General features: G+C 23.5%; 8 protein-coding genes across 8 annotated transcripts; 3 read left to right on the forward strand and 5 right to left on the reverse strand.

The window, feature by feature from the left end:
• Window positions 1-324: 324 nt before the first annotated feature.
• SRAE_1000180700 (Glycosylphosphatidylinositol-mannosyltransferase I, PIG-X/PBN1 family-containing protein) lies at window positions 325-1,084 on the forward strand (the record flags this gene model as incomplete). The annotated part of the gene is made up of 4 exons (XM_024648806.1): window positions 325-533; window positions 612-909; window positions 961-1,018; window positions 1,077-1,084. The coding sequence occupies 4 exons, from the start codon at window positions 325-327 to the stop codon at window positions 1,082-1,084; spliced, it is 573 nt and encodes a 190-aa protein (XP_024502748.1).
• A 65-nt stretch (window positions 1,085-1,149) lies between these two features.
• On the reverse strand, window positions 1,150-1,758 carry SRAE_1000180800 (Hypothetical protein; the record flags this gene model as incomplete). The annotated part of the gene is made up of 2 exons (XM_024648809.1): window positions 1,150-1,482; window positions 1,570-1,758. The coding sequence occupies 2 exons, from the start codon at window positions 1,756-1,758 to the stop codon at window positions 1,150-1,152; spliced, it is 522 nt and encodes a 173-aa protein (XP_024502749.1).
• Window positions 1,759-2,517: 759 nt separating this feature from the next.
• Window positions 2,518-4,098, forward strand: SRAE_1000180900 (G protein-coupled receptor, rhodopsin-like family and GPCR, rhodopsin-like, 7TM domain-containing protein; the record flags this gene model as incomplete). Its single annotated transcript, XM_024648810.1, has 3 exons — window positions 2,518-2,679; window positions 2,739-2,886; window positions 2,933-4,098. The coding sequence occupies 3 exons, from the start codon at window positions 2,518-2,520 to the stop codon at window positions 4,096-4,098; spliced, it is 1,476 nt and encodes a 491-aa protein (XP_024502750.1).
• Window positions 4,099-4,132: 34 nt separating this feature from the next.
• SRAE_1000181000 (TPM domain-containing protein) lies at window positions 4,133-5,310 on the reverse strand (the record flags this gene model as incomplete). Its single annotated transcript, XM_024648811.1, has 4 exons — window positions 4,133-4,203; window positions 4,410-4,607; window positions 4,667-5,090; window positions 5,302-5,310. 4 exons carry the CDS (start codon window positions 5,308-5,310, stop codon window positions 4,133-4,135), a joined length of 702 nt encoding a protein of 233 aa, XP_024502751.1.
• A 386-nt stretch (window positions 5,311-5,696) lies between these two features.
• Window positions 5,697-8,581, reverse strand: SRAE_1000181100 (MIF4G-like, type 3 domain and Amino acid transporter, transmembrane family and MIF4-like, type 1/2/3 domain and Armadillo-type fold domain-containing protein; the record flags this gene model as incomplete). Its single annotated transcript, XM_024648812.1, has 6 exons — window positions 5,697-6,449; window positions 6,566-6,615; window positions 6,682-6,726; window positions 6,802-6,918; window positions 7,786-8,428; window positions 8,486-8,581. 6 exons carry the CDS (start codon window positions 8,579-8,581, stop codon window positions 5,697-5,699), a joined length of 1,704 nt encoding a protein of 567 aa, XP_024502752.1.
• A 121-nt stretch (window positions 8,582-8,702) lies between these two features.
• On the reverse strand, window positions 8,703-11,754 carry SRAE_1000181200 (ATPase, Na+/K+ transporting, alpha 1 polypeptide; the record flags this gene model as incomplete). The annotated part of the gene is made up of 2 exons (XM_024648813.1): window positions 8,703-9,904; window positions 10,014-11,754. The coding sequence occupies 2 exons, from the start codon at window positions 11,752-11,754 to the stop codon at window positions 8,703-8,705; spliced, it is 2,943 nt and encodes a 980-aa protein (XP_024502753.1).
• Window positions 11,755-15,906: 4,152 nt separating this feature from the next.
• Window positions 15,907-16,395, reverse strand: SRAE_1000181300 (Hypothetical protein; the record flags this gene model as incomplete). Its single annotated transcript, XM_024648814.1, has 2 exons — window positions 15,907-16,243; window positions 16,301-16,395. 2 exons carry the CDS (start codon window positions 16,393-16,395, stop codon window positions 15,907-15,909), a joined length of 432 nt encoding a protein of 143 aa, XP_024502754.1.
• Window positions 16,396-17,487: 1,092 nt separating this feature from the next.
• Window positions 17,488-17,916, forward strand: SRAE_1000181400 (Mediator complex, subunit Med9 family-containing protein; the record flags this gene model as incomplete). The annotated part of the gene is made up of 2 exons (XM_024648815.1): window positions 17,488-17,603; window positions 17,646-17,916. The coding sequence occupies 2 exons, from the start codon at window positions 17,488-17,490 to the stop codon at window positions 17,914-17,916; spliced, it is 387 nt and encodes a 128-aa protein (XP_024502755.1).
• Window positions 17,917-18,083: the final 167 nt, after the last annotated feature.

The raw sequence follows: 18,083 nt of genomic DNA on the forward strand, positions 1-18,083 counted from the left end.
TTTATAATTTTTTTTTTGTCAATTTAATTTTCTTTCTTTTTGAATAACAGATATTTACCATTTAAATTTTTATCATATATCTTTTTCATGTAAAAAATTATTAAAACTAACCAGAAGTGGAGTGATGCTTACTTTACTAGTTAACATATGAATATTATTTCTTTTAGCAATAAAAGAAAGGATTTTTTTGATAAAATTATATTTATTATTCTTTCTTTTGTTTTAAATTGCACTATTAAAAAAGGGGAAAAGTTTTTTGTTTGATAAATAATTAAACAAATAAATTTTTTTTTTTTAACTATGAATATTCATATATTATTGTTGATGGTTTTTGTGGTAGGATGTAATTCAAAAACGTCATGTAAATGGTTGGAAATATTTACAGAAAAAAAAACATTATTAGATGTTACTGGTAAAGGAATGTATAGAAGAATGAAAATCAAGTATGATATTACTTCATTGGAAAGATTTGATGATTGTAATGTTGTTTATAAAATAACATTACCAAAAGAGACATACATTGACATTGATAAGTAAGTATTAAAAGCAATTATTATTTATTATTTTTTTATATATCAAATATTTACTTCATTTTTTAAAATTATTTTTAGAATTGATTTAATTCAATGGAAACATAAAACGGGTCATTATTCAAATATTGAAATTGAAAATCCATCACATCTAGGAAAAGAGACAATCTTTTATGCATATCCCGTAAAAACTTTTAAAAGATCATTTTTATATTCTGACAAATTTGAGATTGATATTAAACTTCGTCATTTTGCACCAATTAATAAATCTTCATCACCATCTCCAAGTATAACATTTTCAGTTCCTCAATTTTTTATATCATGTCCTAATAATAAAACTATTATGAATGATATTAATTGTACAAAATATTTACATAAGGTATATTTGTTGACAAATTAATGTTAAAATATTTTTAAAAACATTTTTCAGCTGCCTTGTAATTCAAATTCTGTTGACAGGTGTTATTTTATTGAAATACCAATTGCACGTCATACATTTGTTATTTATGGATTGGTTGGTAACAAAGAATTTTTTATATATGTGAGTGGTATAACTGCTTTAACAATTAATATTGGTTTATTGTATATTTTAATCATTTCAATGAAAAAAAAAGATACTTCAAATGACAGAGTCAATTGAAATTGATGTTTTTCCCAAATCATTTGAATAAATAATTTTATTTATTGATTTACGTTGTTCCTCTCTTTTTGATAAAGGTATATTTTTTGAAATAATTTCTTTGGTTGAGTACATTGTTAATAAATCTCCATATGAATCAATTTCATTTAATATTATTTCATTTGGAAATTGATGAATTGTACCATTATAGTTATTTTCATGTTTACGGTCGAATGATAATGTACAATAGGGATCAATAAAATCCCTATATGTATTAGATGCAGTTGGTTGATACAACAAGGTTGATTTTCTTTCGTTATACGTTGAACATGACTATAATTTTATTAATTAATAATATTAATATAAAAATATATTATTAATGATAAATTAAGAAAAATTTCATAAAATATTTTAACTAACCTTTATATCATTATTATCTTTTACTAATGTTATTTTATGATTTTTAAATAATAAAATTATATTTATTAAATATAATATAAATGAAAATAATGAGGATACTAAAACTTGTGCAAATATTTCTTTATAAATTTTAAATTTTAACCATTCTATTGTAAAAAGAAAACTAAAGGCAAAAAAGGTTCCCGCCATTGTAAATGATATTGTAATATCTATTTTTTCATAATTTTTTTTTTGAAAACCTTTTGTATTTGATATTTTAATAAGAAGAAAGATACCATATATAGGAATTATTATAAATATTATAAAAATCATCCAATAATATCCAATGAATCCAATAGATATTGTTATATGAATTGCCAACAAAATTAAAAGTAATTTAACAAATATTTTTAATGTTTGAATTTTTTCAAACATTATTAAAAATTATTTATTATTAAAGATTTTTTAAAATATTACAGAAAATGAAAGATACAATAAAAACACTAACTAGTAGTAGTAGTAGTCTAGTTTGTCACTGTACAAAAATTTTGAAAATCAATGGTCTTGTTGCTCTAATTTAGAAAAATCAGGTGGCAGGAGGAGTTTTATAAATTATAAAACTCCTAAATATTTTTTGATACATACTTTTCTTTTTTTTTTAAATAAATTATTTTAATATATTGACAATAAAAAAGGAAACATTAAAATGAAACTAATAATAAAAGAAATATTTAAATTAGAAGCTATTTAAAAGTTTTGTAAAAATATAATTATATAATTTATTAAAAAGTAGCATAGATTAGGGAGATGGATGAAAGAATATAGTTGGCAATTTGGATATTTTAATCAAAGGCAATAATGATTAATATTAAAAAGATTGGATTTTATCTTACTATTCAACATTTTTCTTAAACATACTATTTTTATTACATTTTTATTTTTGCTTATAATAAATTTTTAAATAGAAAAATGAAAAAAAATTCTAGTTTTAATTTAGTTGATTATGAAGATTCAGCTTTTGATTTTGAAATCTCAACTATCATTCCTATAAACAGTAAAGGAAATTCGATTCAAATAAACAATATAACAATATGTTTAACATCAGATACTTTTCAATCATTTCAATATTTTGTAAGTTGATTAATGATAATATTATATAAATATTTTTTCTTTTTTTTTATAAAATTTAGATGGATGATCTACTTCTGGGTGCAAGTATTGGTGCAACAGTATTTAATATTCTTGTTCTTGTCGTTGCTTTAAAATTATTTAAACGTTCTGGTGATACAATGCATCTATTTATTATAAATATGACATTGGGTGATTTTTTATTAACTAGTAGGTTTATCATACATAATCAAAGTAATTATCATTTATATAATAGTCTTTTGTCATCCAAATGAATTTTTATCAAGGAAACATGATAAATTGAAAATAAAAATTCTTTGTACAATAATACATTATTTTAATTGGACAGGATTAGCTGTAAGTGGTTTATCATTGACAATGTTAAATATAGACAAATTAATATATTTTAAATGGCCTCTGGCATATGATACAACAATGTCTAAGAAAAGAGCAGGTGTTATATGTGTTATTATTTGGATTGTTTCAATGGGATATTGTGCATATATTTATGCTTTTAAAAAAGTTATTGTAACAAAAGAGTGTATGTTAAATTTAACAGATATGTCAGAATTTTATTATGAATTTTTTATGTTATTTTTTTGTATTTTGCCTGTTACAAGTTCTTTAATCGTTAGTATATATTTATTTCGATTAACAAGACAAAAACGTTGTTCACCAATGGGTGTTCCAGGTACTGTTGATGCTCCAACATTTAAACATAAAGCAAAAAGTCTTGTTTTTATTTTTGCAACAACAGCCTGGACATCATTTAGTTTATTACCATATAGAGTTTTTAATATATCAAGAAAACATTTTTTTGAATGGTCTGAATTACCATGTGATGTAAGAGAAACAGTTAATTGGCTTGCATGGTTTCTTCTTTATTTACTTACCGCTAATCCTATAGTTAATCCATTGATAACGGCAATAATTTATGCACCATATCGTCGGGCAATCAAGCGTTTTCTTTTTCAATTTCCAGGAAGTAATAAATTTCAATATACATCATATCGTGCCGAAACAACTGATACATCATTTTTATCATTAAGAAGAAGTAGAAGTCGATTTAGTGGTTCAATGGATAATGATAATAATAGTAATAAAAAAAACCAGAATAATAATGATGTTAGAGTGAGCCTTAATTCATTTGACACATCATCAGGTGGTAATAAAAGTTTAGAAGATGGACAAGGACAAAAAATATTAATGGCTCATTTATCAAATAAGCATACAAAAGAACGTTCCTCACTTGTGGTAAATAATAGTGTAATATCACGTAATGAGGGAATAATTAAAGATAAACCTTTTCGTTCCTCTACTTCTACTTATTTTCTTCAACAACAAAATCGAGGATCATCATCACGACCAAATAGTCAAAATAATGAAACATCATTAACAGAAGAAAAACAAACTCAATTATAAGATTTATATTTTAATATTTTGATGAATAATATATTTATCCATTATTTTTATTAATAACATTCCATATTGTTCCTAATGTATTCAAAACTTTTTCTCTTTTTGATCCTGAAACAATTAATAATTAAAAATAATAATGTAAATATTTTTTTTTAAAAAAGTTATTTTTTTATTATTATTAGTATAAGGATCTTATCAATTATAAATAATATAAAACATGTCACTTATTTGTGTTAAAAATGTTATAAAATTATAACAAAGAATTCATGCAAATAATAAAAATATATATACAGTACAAAACAGGAGAAACTTGCCAGGTGGAACAAGTGCATTCTTTATACTTGATGATGAAGATGAAAGTGATTTTGGTTTACTGGTAGTTGATTGTGATGAAGTAAATGTTCCTGTTTCTCCACCAATTTGTTTAAAAATATTTTGTAATCCTTTGGCATAATCTCCTGAACGTAACAAATTTTGATTACCTGCAATTATTGCCAAAAATTGTGCTGTATCTTAAAAAGAAAAAATTATTTTTTTTTTCTTTTAAATTATATTAATTAATTTAACATACCAACACCACTGTCACTTTCTGTGGAATAATATAATCTATTTGTTCCTGAATCTAAAACAAATATAACTGATTTTTTACATTGACCATCAAGATTCCAATTTTTATTTAATTGATCTGCAAAATTTTGATTTACATCTGATGCTATAACAAGAACAGCTTTAACACCAGAAATTGAACAATGTGATCCACTACTTCCGGCAGTTCTTTCATTCATCTTTCTTAATTCATAATCTAATCGATACCTATCAGAAAATGACAAAACTTCATCTGGATCACAAATATTTGATATAGATTTCATGTTACATTCTTTAAATCCATTAGCTTTAGTGGGATTAGGATAAGTGGATGGTGAATAGGTAGATGAGTTGACATATGATATTAAAAAATATAATATAAATATAAATATTTTCATCTTTAACATTAACTACAAATGTTGTTTAATTAATAATGAACACCACGAGGTTATACATAAATATTAAAAATGTTTATTTGTATTAATATTAAATAAAAAAAAAATTTATATTATTAAATAGAAAAAATGATAAATTAAAGTATTTATATGTATATATATTTTATAAAATGTTGTAAAAAAAAAAAAGAAGGAAATAAATTTTGTTAGCTTTTATTATACTTACATTTAACATTAATCATTTTTATTTTAAATCAAATGAAATATGATTTGAATTAAATTTTTATGCGCAAGTTAATATTGTAAATAGTAGTATTTTTTATATTTTTTTTTTATAAATTGTAGCATTTTAATTTATATGAGTTAAACTTTCAACTATAGAAAAGAATTTTAATTTACTCGACAAAATCTAATTGGAGTAAATAAGTTGACCTTGCTCATTTTTATTAAATTGTACTATATGGTATAGACATTTTAATATAGACATATATCATTTTGTTAAAATATGATAAAATTTTTAAGAAGAAATAAATATTTAAAGAATTAAGCAATATAAAAAGAAAAATAGTTATTTATAATTAAGATTAATCTTAAATATGTATGTATATATGACATCACTAATCAATGAAAGTAATACTCATTAGCTTCTGTTGGTAATTTCCAACCACTAGCCCCCAACTCCATCAATAACATAATCATTTTTCTTGCCCATGGTTCTTGAACTTCAATTAAAGCATCACGAATCAACTCTTTAAGGGATCCTAATTTTTCTGGGCAGACTCTTTCTAAGTCATATCCAATTGCTAATAAACCACTAATAAGGCATTCTAATTCTTCAATTCTTAAATTATGCAAAGTAGGTGGTAAAAGTAAATATTCAAATGTTGTAAAGATAAGTTCAACAAGGTCACCTTCATATGTAAAACCAATATTAGCAAATGTCTCATTAATAAAATTAATAAAAGTAGTCCAAATTTTGAAATGATTTTCACGTAACTGATCTCGGCATTCAAAATATTGTTTTAAACTATTAATCAAGTTTTTATGAAATGGGTCACCAGTAGGGCAATCAAGTAAATGTGCACAAATTTTTGCTGTATTTTTAGCCTCCACTCTATTTTCTTCAACGGCAAATTTAACTAAAAATAATCCTAATTCTGAGGAAATTTTTGAATTAGTCATATTTGAAGATAAAAAATCATCAATAAGTGTTGTATCTTTTATAGCATTGATTCTTTTTAATCCATTTGTAATTTCTTCAATTTCTTTACTACCAAATACTTTCTTTTTTGGAAATTCTTTCATAGTTGTTGAAATTAAAGCGTTAGAAATTTTAGAATGATTTTTATTATTGTTTTCTTTTAATTTTCCGCTCTGAAATAATATAATAATCAATATATATATATGTATAATTTTTACATTGATAACATAAAAATAAAAGTTGTTTAGGTAAATAAAAAGAAAATAAAGAAAGTTTTAAAAAAGATTACCTGATTTAAGCTGCTTCCTTTAATATTAGATGAATTATTTGTTATTGAATCTTTTGTTACATTATTATTTTCTATTATATTATCATTAACATTATGTTTACTTTTTTCTTTCTTACATGTATTATCATTTTTTTCATCCTCTATTGTAGAACTTCGTGAACCTATAATTATATATAATAAAAAATAATTATAATATAAAAGTAATAATAATAGTTATAAAATATATTATAACTTACATGGTGGTTTATAAATTTGAAGCGTTGGTTTTTTTTTCCTTAAAACAACATTGCCTTCATCAACAATATTTTCATTATTTTTTAATTGATCACTATCACACATAATTATTTTAAAATCTAAAATTTAATAAAATGATAAAAATTTTATTAAGCAAAGCATTTTTAAAAGTATCTCAACTTATAACTAGATGTTTACACTTATTTTTATTCTTCTTTAAGACAAACTTAACTAGAGATATCAATAAAATGTTTAACTAGAGTTGGTTGGAAAAGTATAAATGAGGAATAACATTGTAGAAATAAAATCGAAACATTTTTACGCTAGTTGTGCTAACAATTTTATAATTCTTATTAATCGTTATAAATTTTTATAAACATTATATGGTCAAATTTTATAAATTATGTTAGATTTTTATATAATAGATAAATATTAACAAAATGAAATCTTAAAAAGTTAATGATCAAGTGTTTATTTGAAAGAGAAATATATTAATGTAAACAATTATAATTACAATATCATATCTTTAATTGTTGATGTTAAGCCAAAAATAATTCCTATACAGCCAACTAAAACAATACAACTATCAATAAAAATTATTTTAAAAGCTTTTTTAGTTGGAGTAATAAAGGTAAATGTATGAATAATAGGTGGACATATTAAAGCCAATATCATTCCACAAGTTATTCCAATCAGTGAAATTATTGACTTGAGATTAGGTATTAAAATTGATATTATACTTGTTAATATAACAAATAATATTCTTACAATATTTTCTATATAATAAATATTTTGATATTTTTTACTAATAATTTTGTTAATATATGGTAATGCCATATCAATTGGAACAAACATTTGAATAAGATAAGATATAAATATTACAATCATAAATGATATTTTAATTAATAATAATATTTTGGTATCTTCTAAATTTAATGTTATACTACTTTTAACATTATTTCCATATGTTAAATATCCTAAAATACCTGAAGATTCTGCTATTACTGTTATAATCATCATTCCATATATTAAAATTTTAATCATATTATTGTCTTCTTTCATATGATTTGCCAATGGAATTACTAATGCCTGACCTTCAAAAGCATACATTATAGTTCCTAAACTTGTAAAAATACCATTAATATTTGTGTAATATTTTATTTCACTATAAGAGTGTTTTGATAAAATTAATATAAAAAAAATTGATAAAAGTGATAATCCTAGTAGTATATTTGCAAATAAATTTAAAAATGTTAATGTTCTTATGGATTTAAAAGAACCTAAAATTATAAATGGTATAAGGTATCCAATATAATATAATCTAATATCATAAATAATATTACTATAATTCTTTTCAACTAATTCTTTTGTTAATGTTCCAACAAAAACATAAAATACAGAACAAATACCAATTTGAAGTGATAATAAACATATCCATACAATAATAGGAAAAATTTTTGTCTTTATAGTATCTTTTTTCATGATTTCTTTTGAGGCATAATATGCTAAAGAACCATAATCAATTTTTTTTATTTTATATTTTATTGAAAAATATTTTGAACATTCAATTAATTTTATCATACAATATGTATTAATTATACCAATAATAATTATTGTAATAGATGCAGTCTATATATATTTTATAACAAAATATATTTTTAAAAAAAATATATAATATAAACTCACTATTAATCCAGCATCTTTAAATGCCATTGAAAGTGATAAAATACCAGGACCTATCATTCCTTTTAAAAAATTTATAAAACATTCTTTGTTATCCATTTTAATTAAAAAAAAAAACAAAAACCACTATAATCTTTAATATAAATCAAATATTATTAAACAACGTGTTTATTTATCTCAAATCAATATAAAAAGATGTGTTAGAGATGGTATAAATGAATTAGTAATAAGTTTCTCTTTCAACCCAACCTCCTGGCCATCTTCTAATACAATATCTACGAATTTCATCATATACAAAGATGAGAATAGAAAATGGTAATGCAGGGAACCACCATGAGAATCTTAAACCATACATACGTAATCCTTTGTCGAGTCCTGGACAATAACAAAGGAATGCAGCAAGAGCAGTTTCAAATACAAGTCCAAAATTAAGAGTCCAGTTAGACATTCCTTGTTGAACAAGAGAATTACGACGAGTCTTGGAAATAATAAGATCAGCCCATTGTACAACGACAATTGATACGAAGTATGCTGTTTGGCAGGTATACTCAAGAATTTTTCTGTTAGCATAAGTCCATTCTTGTCCATATGAATCAACAACATTATTAATAGCACGAGAATCCCATTGAGCACGAAGTTGATATAAGTCCCATGGAAGGAAACCATTATCTGCCATAATCCAGAAATATGTAAAGAATCCTGCTAAGGCTTGAATCATACCAATTTGCCCATAAGCAAGAGAGATAAGACGTTCATTTACTAATTTATCTCTTACGGGATCACGTGGTGGACGTTTCATAATATCTGATTCAGCTTCTTCATAAGCTAATGAAATAGCTGGTACCATGTCAGTTCCTAAATCAATACAAAGAATAGTGACAGTTCCAAGTGGAAGTGGAATTCCAAAAAGAATGTAAGTAAGGAAAGGTGAAATTTCAGGAATATTAGAAGTTAAAGTATATGCAATGGATTTTTTAAGATTATCAAAGATAAGACGACCTTCCTCAACTCCAACGACAATTGAAGCAAAGTTATCATCAAGAAGAATCATGTCAGCAGCTTGTTTTGAAACATCTGATCCAGCGATACCCATAGCAATACCGATATCAGCTTTCTTCAAGGCTGGAGAGTCATTAACACCATCACCAGTGACAGCAACAATTTGTCCTTGTTTTTGGAATCCTTCAACAATTTTTAACTTTTGTTGTGGAGATGTACGAGCAAAGACAATTTCAGTGTGGTTGTTAATAATGTCGGCAAGTTGTTCATCACTCATATCACGTAAATCTGAACCATGAATAACGGCAGCCTTAGCATCTCTTGGATTAACTTGATCAATAGTAACACCGCGTCTAAGAGCAATGTCTTCTACTGTTTCTGTACCTTCAGAAATAATTCCAACAGATTTAGCAATTGCTTTGGCTAAAAAAAAAAAGTTAAATATTGTTAAAATAAAACTATAAATAGTTAATATTTTTTTAAATTTGTAAATAATTACAAATCAAAAATTTAAAGAAAAACTTTAACATACCAGTAATTCCAAAGTCTCCAGTAATAACGACAACCTTAATTCCTGCTGAACGACATTTAGCGACGGCATCTGGGACAGCAGCACGTGGTGGATCAACCATAGATATTAAACCAACGAAACGAAGATTTTCTAATGGGAAGTTAACTTCTTCAGTATCAAAAGCAAAACCTTTTGGATATTTTGATGGGTCAAGTTTTAAGTCACAAAGTCCCAAAACACGTTCACCCATACCTCCAAGTTCAAGATAAGCTGATTCGAATGAACTACGAAGTTTGTCATCTAATTGAACTTCTTTTCCATCTAAAAGGATAGTTGAGCATTTATCCAAAATTCTTTCTGGAGCACCTTTCATTACCAAAAGATTACCATCAGGATGATCATGAATAGATACTTGGAATTTATTTGTAGAATTGAATGGAATTTCAGCATTTTTCTTATGACTACTTCTGAATTTCATAGCATCTCCAAGTGTAACTTCAGTGAATTTAAGAAGGGCAATTTCTGAGGCATCACCAGTACATTCACGACGGAATATTGGTACATCATTTTGACCTGGTTTAAATTCAGCACGATTACATAAAGTAGCAATAGTAATAAGAGCATCAAAAGTTCCACTTTTTTTACCTTCATTTTGAGCATTAGATTGATCTTCTGTTGTATCACAAGTGTAAATTGAATTATCATACCACATATGAGCTACTGTCATTCTGTTTTGAGTAAGAGTTCCTGTCTTATCAGAACAGATAGTTGATGTAGATCCTAAAGTTTCAACAGCTTCTAAATTTTTTACTAAACAATTCTTTGAAGCCATTCTTTTAGCTGTAAGAGTAAGACATACTGTTACAGTTGCAATAAGACCTTCTGGTACATTTGCTACAATAATACCGATCAAGAAGACAACAGCTGTAAGCCAATGGTATCCAAGAATGAAAGCAATAATGAAGAAGGTAACTCCAAGAAATACGGCAACACTTGTAATAATATGAATAAAATGTTCAATTTCCTTAGCAATTGGGGTCATTCCAGTATCCAAACCTGATGCTAAATGGGCAATTCTTCCCATAACAGTTCTATCTCCAGTATATACAACCATACCTTTAGCTGTACCTTCAACAGCATTAGTAGAGAAGAATGCAAGATTCTTTGTTTCTAATGGATTTTCATTTGTACATTCAGGGGAACGGGATTGTGGTTCAGATTCACCAGTTAATGATGAGTTATCAACTTTAAATCCAAAGGAAGAAATAATTCTCATGTCAGCTGGGACACGATCACCACCCTTGACTTCAACAATATCTCCAACAACCAATTGATCAGCACGAATTTGTATTTTTTCACCATTACGATAAACCAAGGCAAAAGTTGGAACCATAGATTTGAAGGATTCCATAATTTTTGAAGATTTATTTTCTTGGTAATATTGGAAACAACCAGTGATAACGACTACAGTCATCAATACAATTCCGAGATAAAGATTATCATTTGTAGGATGTTCAATTGTTAAATAATCAACAGTGAAAGCAAGGTAACAGAGAAATGCTCCAACCCAAAGGAGAAGGGCAAATCCTCCAAAAAGATTTTTACAGAATTTAAGCCATTCTGGTGTTGTTTTTGGTGGTGAAAGAGCATTAGGTCCATCACGAGCAAGATACTCAGCAGCTGTTGTACTGGTAAGTCCTTTATCAAGAGAAGTATTATATCTTTTAGCTAAATCTTCAATTGGAATTTGGTGCTCATCCATCTGCACCTCCTGCTTCAAATCATCCAACTCCTTATCCTTACCTTTTCCCATCTTTGTAAGACTCTAAAAAAAAAAAAAACTTAATATTTAAAATAACAAACTATTTTTTGCTTATTCTTTTATATATATACTCGTTATAAAAAAAAAATTATAATTAATAAAAGACAGAAGAAAAAGTTACAGCAGACAATGTGAAAAAATTTATAAATAAAAAATATATTTTCTAACAAATAAAAATTCTAAAGTTAAATAAAACTATACAAAATTATATTTTAAAAAAAAAAATTATTTTAACTTCTTTTTATATATAACTTAAAAGTTTAGTAAAAGAAGAATACTATTTAAGAATTATATATATACATATGAATTTTAACAATAAAATATTGGGTAAAATTTTTGTCAGTAAAACTACTACTAGAGTATACTAAAAATTTTATATGTTGGTCGTATGACAACAGAATGATGGTCTCTCTTTAAACATGTCGAGTAACACGATATATTAATACAACATAGAGAAATATATAAGATGCTTATATATTAAAAAAAAAAAAAAAAAATTATAGTTTTTAAAATTGAGAATGGTAAAGAGAGCAATTTAAAATTGGAACTATAATTTAAATGGCGTCACTTCCTAACTTATAAATAGATAGAAATGTTTATAACCTTCATAACCGGATGTAAAAGATATAAAATAACGAAAACATGTCAACTACTCTTTTTTTTTCTTTAATTAAAATTATATTGTAAAATTTAGTGATAACATTTTCAAATATCATTCCTTTTTTTTAAACTAACTAATATATCATAATACATAATTCTAAGTATAATAATTATAATGTAAAAAGAATTATTAAATAAAATTTATCATAATATTAACGATAAATTTAAAATGAAAGTAAAAATGATAAGAAAGTTTTATATTTTATATACACGGATACAAATATTTTATTGGTTTTATAAAATACATTTGTACAAGCCCAATTTTTCTACATTCTCTGTCTAGTGTGTAGCAGAGATACTAAAATAAATGGAAATAAAATTGATTTGGTAATAAAGAAAAGAGTATAACATTATAGTATAAAATCTTTTCTTAATATTATAAGACATAAAAATGTGTCTTTTTAGAATGCTTTAAGTTTTACTAATTGTACAATGATAAATCGTTGATAAATTTTATTAATAAAAGTTTTTCAATAAATAAAAGCTAATGTTCAAGAAAATTAAAAAATAATAAAATAAGTTATAAATGATTGTAAATAGTAAATAAAAATAGGACAAATTTAAATGTTAAAATTTAATTGTTAACAAAAAAAAAAGTATTATTTTATCTTAACTAATAATAATAATAAACTTAATATGATTTATTTTGATATAATAAATATTATAACATAAATAATAAAATAAGATAAACATAGTATAAAATTTAATCAACAAAGACATTTGACATATATAAAACAAAAAAAAAGCATAAATTTTTTTATCATCTTTTTAATTGATAAAAATTAAATATATTAATTTATATTGTAATTTATATATTAATATAAATTAAAAAAATTTAACTATACAGTACTATTTTATATTCTTCCAACTAGATGAATTAAAATAAAATGAATTTTATAAAATAAAATATGAAAATATATTTATATATAAAGGAAGGACAAGAAAAAAAAAAACATAAAATCATTTATACATAAACATTTTCAAAATTATTAAAAAAAAATAAAAAAAAACAAAATACTTGATAGAAATTTGTCCAAATGATAAAAATAAAAGGTAGACAAAAATATATGTATATATATATTTATAAAATATCTCAACAAATATTACAACTTTACATATTTTTTTAAAATAAATATTTATAAACCAAGAAAAAAGAATATATAATACGCTACATTTAATTTTCCAATTATATAAATAGACGCTTTAACTTGACGTCATAATGCAAATTGTAGTGAATGAATATATATATATAAAGAAATTTGATAAATATAAAATTGTCATAAAGTAATCTTTTTTTTTTCATTTACTAAACAAATTTGGAAAAATGTTAGAATTATGGCAAAATATAAAAAAAAATATAATGTAGTAATGGCAATGATATTAATATAATCTCTTTTAGTATAACTAAAAAGTTTTAAAAAAAATTTTTTTTATTAATATCTAAAGCTTACATATGATGGTCATAAAATGCAACACTACATATAAGTAGTAAATAAAGTGCCAACTTATGCGATCTTTATATAAAAAAAAGAAGAGGTGTCTCATTTAATGTCAATAATAGTTTTCTTTAAAAACGTTTTCAACTCAAGTATCAACAAACTGTTGTAATATAATTTTAAAAATAAAAGTTAGATGATAATATTTTTTGAAAATTGACAATAATAATTCTTCTTTTTTTTAAATATCATAAATCTCGTTATATTTTAATGTTGACATTCTAAAATATTATGCATTTGTTAACTTTTTATTCTAAATTTTTCCTTTACAACACTTTAATTTTTATTAAATTCACTTTAAACAAAATCGTCAATAAATTTTAGTAGCATTTTATTTTAAATAAAAAATGAAACAACATTTTTATGAGAATGATAATATTTAAATTTATTATATCATGTCATGATAAATCTTATGAAAATTTCAATAATTTGTATTGTCAGTTATTCAAAAAGTTAACATTATTTTAGAAATTAAAAGTATTAAAATAAACTATTATATAGTTTATTTTTTTTTAGTGAAAATTTATCATTGTTGAGCTCTAATACGAATAGTAATTATAATCTTAAACAACAATTTTCACATCATACTATAGTTTTTTTATTTTGTTATTGAAAAAAAAAAACTTTTCTGTAAAAGATCATTTTGTCTTAATGTCAATAAATTTTATTTTTAACATTAATTATTACATTAAGATATAACCTTTTTTTTACATTAGTTTTACTTTTTATTTTTGTCAAATAAATGATTGTTAAAATAATCTACCTGTCTTTAAAGTTTTAAATTAACTTTCTATAACATTAAAATATTTCAAGTTAAACAAAATTTTTTTAAAAAAATAAATTTTTTGTTTTTTAACTTGAAAATGTTTATTTATTTCATTAGATGTATTATTATTATTATTATAGTTAATAAGTTTGTTTATAGAAGTTTAATTAAAAACATTTTTATGACTGGATAAAGGCATTGTTATATAAGATAATTGTATAATTTTTATCATCCAAAATATTTAACTTCTTCATTTTTACCATTTTATTTAAACTTTTTTTTTCCATAGTATATGCTAAATAAATATTTTAAAGTATAATTAACATAAATATATTCTCGGAATTTTTGTTGAAAGGAAATATATTAGAGAGAAATAAATAAATTTAAAGTACCATTATCTTTCGAACCATTAATTTACCATATCTTTCTTAGATTAAGAGATAATCAAAAATGCTAACAATCATTTGTAATAGTTGATGAAATTTAATGCAAGTAAAAAATTATTTATTACGGTGCAATCAAATACATTTTAAATTATATAGGTTAAAAATGTCCAAAATATTTTTTGTCTAGAAACTCAAATTATTTTAAAATTCAATTAATGATATATATATAATGATACATTACAATATGTCTCATCTAATTTTTTTATAGATATATATATTATATTTATGTACATAACAATTTTTAAAGATATAATTTATAATATAGTTTTAAAAATAAATATAAATAAAATATGTTTACATCAATCATTAATAGAAAATTAACTATTTTTTATTTTATTATTTATATTATAAATATATAATGTACTTTTAGCTAAAAAATATTGTTGATAGTAATATTCATTAAGAAAAGAAATGTTAAGACATCTGTATATAAATAATAAATTAAATATACTATAATTAAATAAATTTTCTTTTAATACAATTAATAAATTGTAAGAAAATAGTAAAATATAATTTTTAATAAATATAATTAATTCATTAGGTAGAATAATTTAAATAATAAACTTCAAGTTTATATATAATGATAAAACAAAAGTTAAATAAATAATATAAGTTTATTTGTCTTTGAAACTTTTACTTATTTGTACAAACAATGACGATAATATATAAGGAATTAACTTATTGCAGCAGAAAATAACAATTATTACTTGTTGACTGTTGCAACTTATTTTCCAGGTGCAGCATATCCTTCTGGAGCTGGTGGTGGTGGAGCTGCATATCCAGAAACTGGTCCAGGTGGTGGTGGAGGAGCTGCATATCCAGTAACTGGTGGTGGAGCACATGGTGGAGCACCACAAGCTGGAGCTGGAGGAGCACATGATGGAGCACCGCAACCAAGACTTGGTAATTCAAATTTTGGAAGTTCAAATCTTGGAAGTGGTGGGAGTTGTGGAAGTTGTGGACCACATCCACATGATGGAGCTGGAGCAGGACATGGAGCTGGAGCTGGGCATGGTGGTGGTGGTGGAGGAGCTGGGCAATCACATTTTGGTGGTGGTGGACTAAAAAAAAAATATAATATTATTAAAATTTATATAATATAATATAATATAACTTACGCGCATCCACAACCTCCAGCACCGGATGATCCGAATAAGAAAGCTTGAGAAGAGGCAGCAAGAGCCAAAATTGTAGCTGTAGTGAAGAATTTCATATTTAAAATGTTCTGTTGTTAAGTAAACAAATAATAAACTATTTGATGAAATTTAAGGTAAAAGTATCCTTTTATATTTGATTTGATTAATATAATGCTCTTCCCATTTCATGAATCCGGCTCAACCCACTCTACCATATAATAATGAAATTCTTTCTATAATGCCGGGAGATCAAAGATAAAAATAAAACTAGATTTTATTGGCTCTAAATTATTAGATAATACCTTAGGATATGGGTGTGATCAGTCAATAGTAAAAGATTTTACCAAGCAAAGTATCAGATAAAATGAATTTGGTTCGTTTATTAAATCCATCTAGTTCTGAAATATGCTTTATTTTATTGCACTTTTCATATCCAAAATTTTCTTTTAATTTTAATTTATTTTAAGAAAATATACAATAATTATAATGTAATAGAATAATGAATCATCTTGTTTTTAAAAATTATAAATCTTTTATATTTAATATAAATAATATAAGTATTTTCAAAAAGAATTTAAATTGAAACCTTATGCAATAAAGTTTTTCAAATTTTATTATTTTGTATATACATGATAAATCGTAAATTGACATAATTTTTAACTTCATATTTATAAATTATTATTAAATTTCCTTTTAACAAATTAATTTCTCTAAGACGTCTTTTTGTCACATTTTCAACCTAGTCTATCCAGACAGTTCTGTTATAAAATATACAATGTACTTTAATTTTAAACATGGAAGAATGTATTCATTTTGTATTAGTATTGGGTAATAACATTTAGAATAGTTAATTACTAAGATAATTTTAATAAATAAAGTATACCAATCCGGTTTTATCGAAGAATAGTAATTTATGATAAAAAAATTTTATTTATTAATACAATAAAATTAAAATTAATTTTTATATTTTGAAAAAAACAAAATTACTACTAAAGTAAGAGTAATTTTTTTACATAAAAGAATTAAAAAAATTTGCAGTAAAAGTCTTTTTAATTAATAATCAGGTTAAAAAAACTTCCTTCAAAAGTGGCTTTTTACCAATATCATATCTTAGTAAGATTTTACTACAAAAATTTACATCACAATATTATAAATTTTGTCAAGTATTAATGGAGGTTTCAGGTATTGAAAATTCAAGCCAAAAAATAGTCAAAAATGATCCAGCATCTTATTCTAAGACATGTTTAACAGAAATGCATGCTGCTTTGACTGATTTAATAGAAAGGTAATGTTGTATGATTTTTTTTGTATTATTATTTTATTATAGTTTTGAAGTACCAAATAGCTCAAATATTAATAAGAAAGTTAAAAATGTTGAAAGTAGGTTAGAAATTTTCAAATCATCATTAAATCAAATACCTGATATTGACCATAATTTATTGTATCAAGAAAAAAAAATTAAAGACTTACGACGGTGTCTTGAGTTAAAGAAAAATCTAATTAATAGATTGTATGCATTACCTAAAAAACTTGAAGATATAAAGCCTGGAAAAGGAATTAGTGAAATTTTAAACAAGAAACCGGCAGCCACAAAATAAAAAAAAAAGTTTATTTTTTACAACATTCATAATAACTTTCTTAATAATAATATTCTTCTATTAATTTATATATACAGTTTGATATTTTTGTATATTTTTACATTTGCAACTTATGGAATATATAAAATATTTTTTCAATGTATAAATGGATTGTGAAAATGATCTAA

The sequence above is a fragment of the Strongyloides ratti genome, assembly GCF_001040885.1.
Source record: "Strongyloides ratti genome assembly S_ratti_ED321, chromosome : 1".
Lineage (NCBI taxonomy): Eukaryota > Metazoa > Nematoda > Chromadorea > Rhabditida > Strongyloididae > Strongyloides > Strongyloides ratti.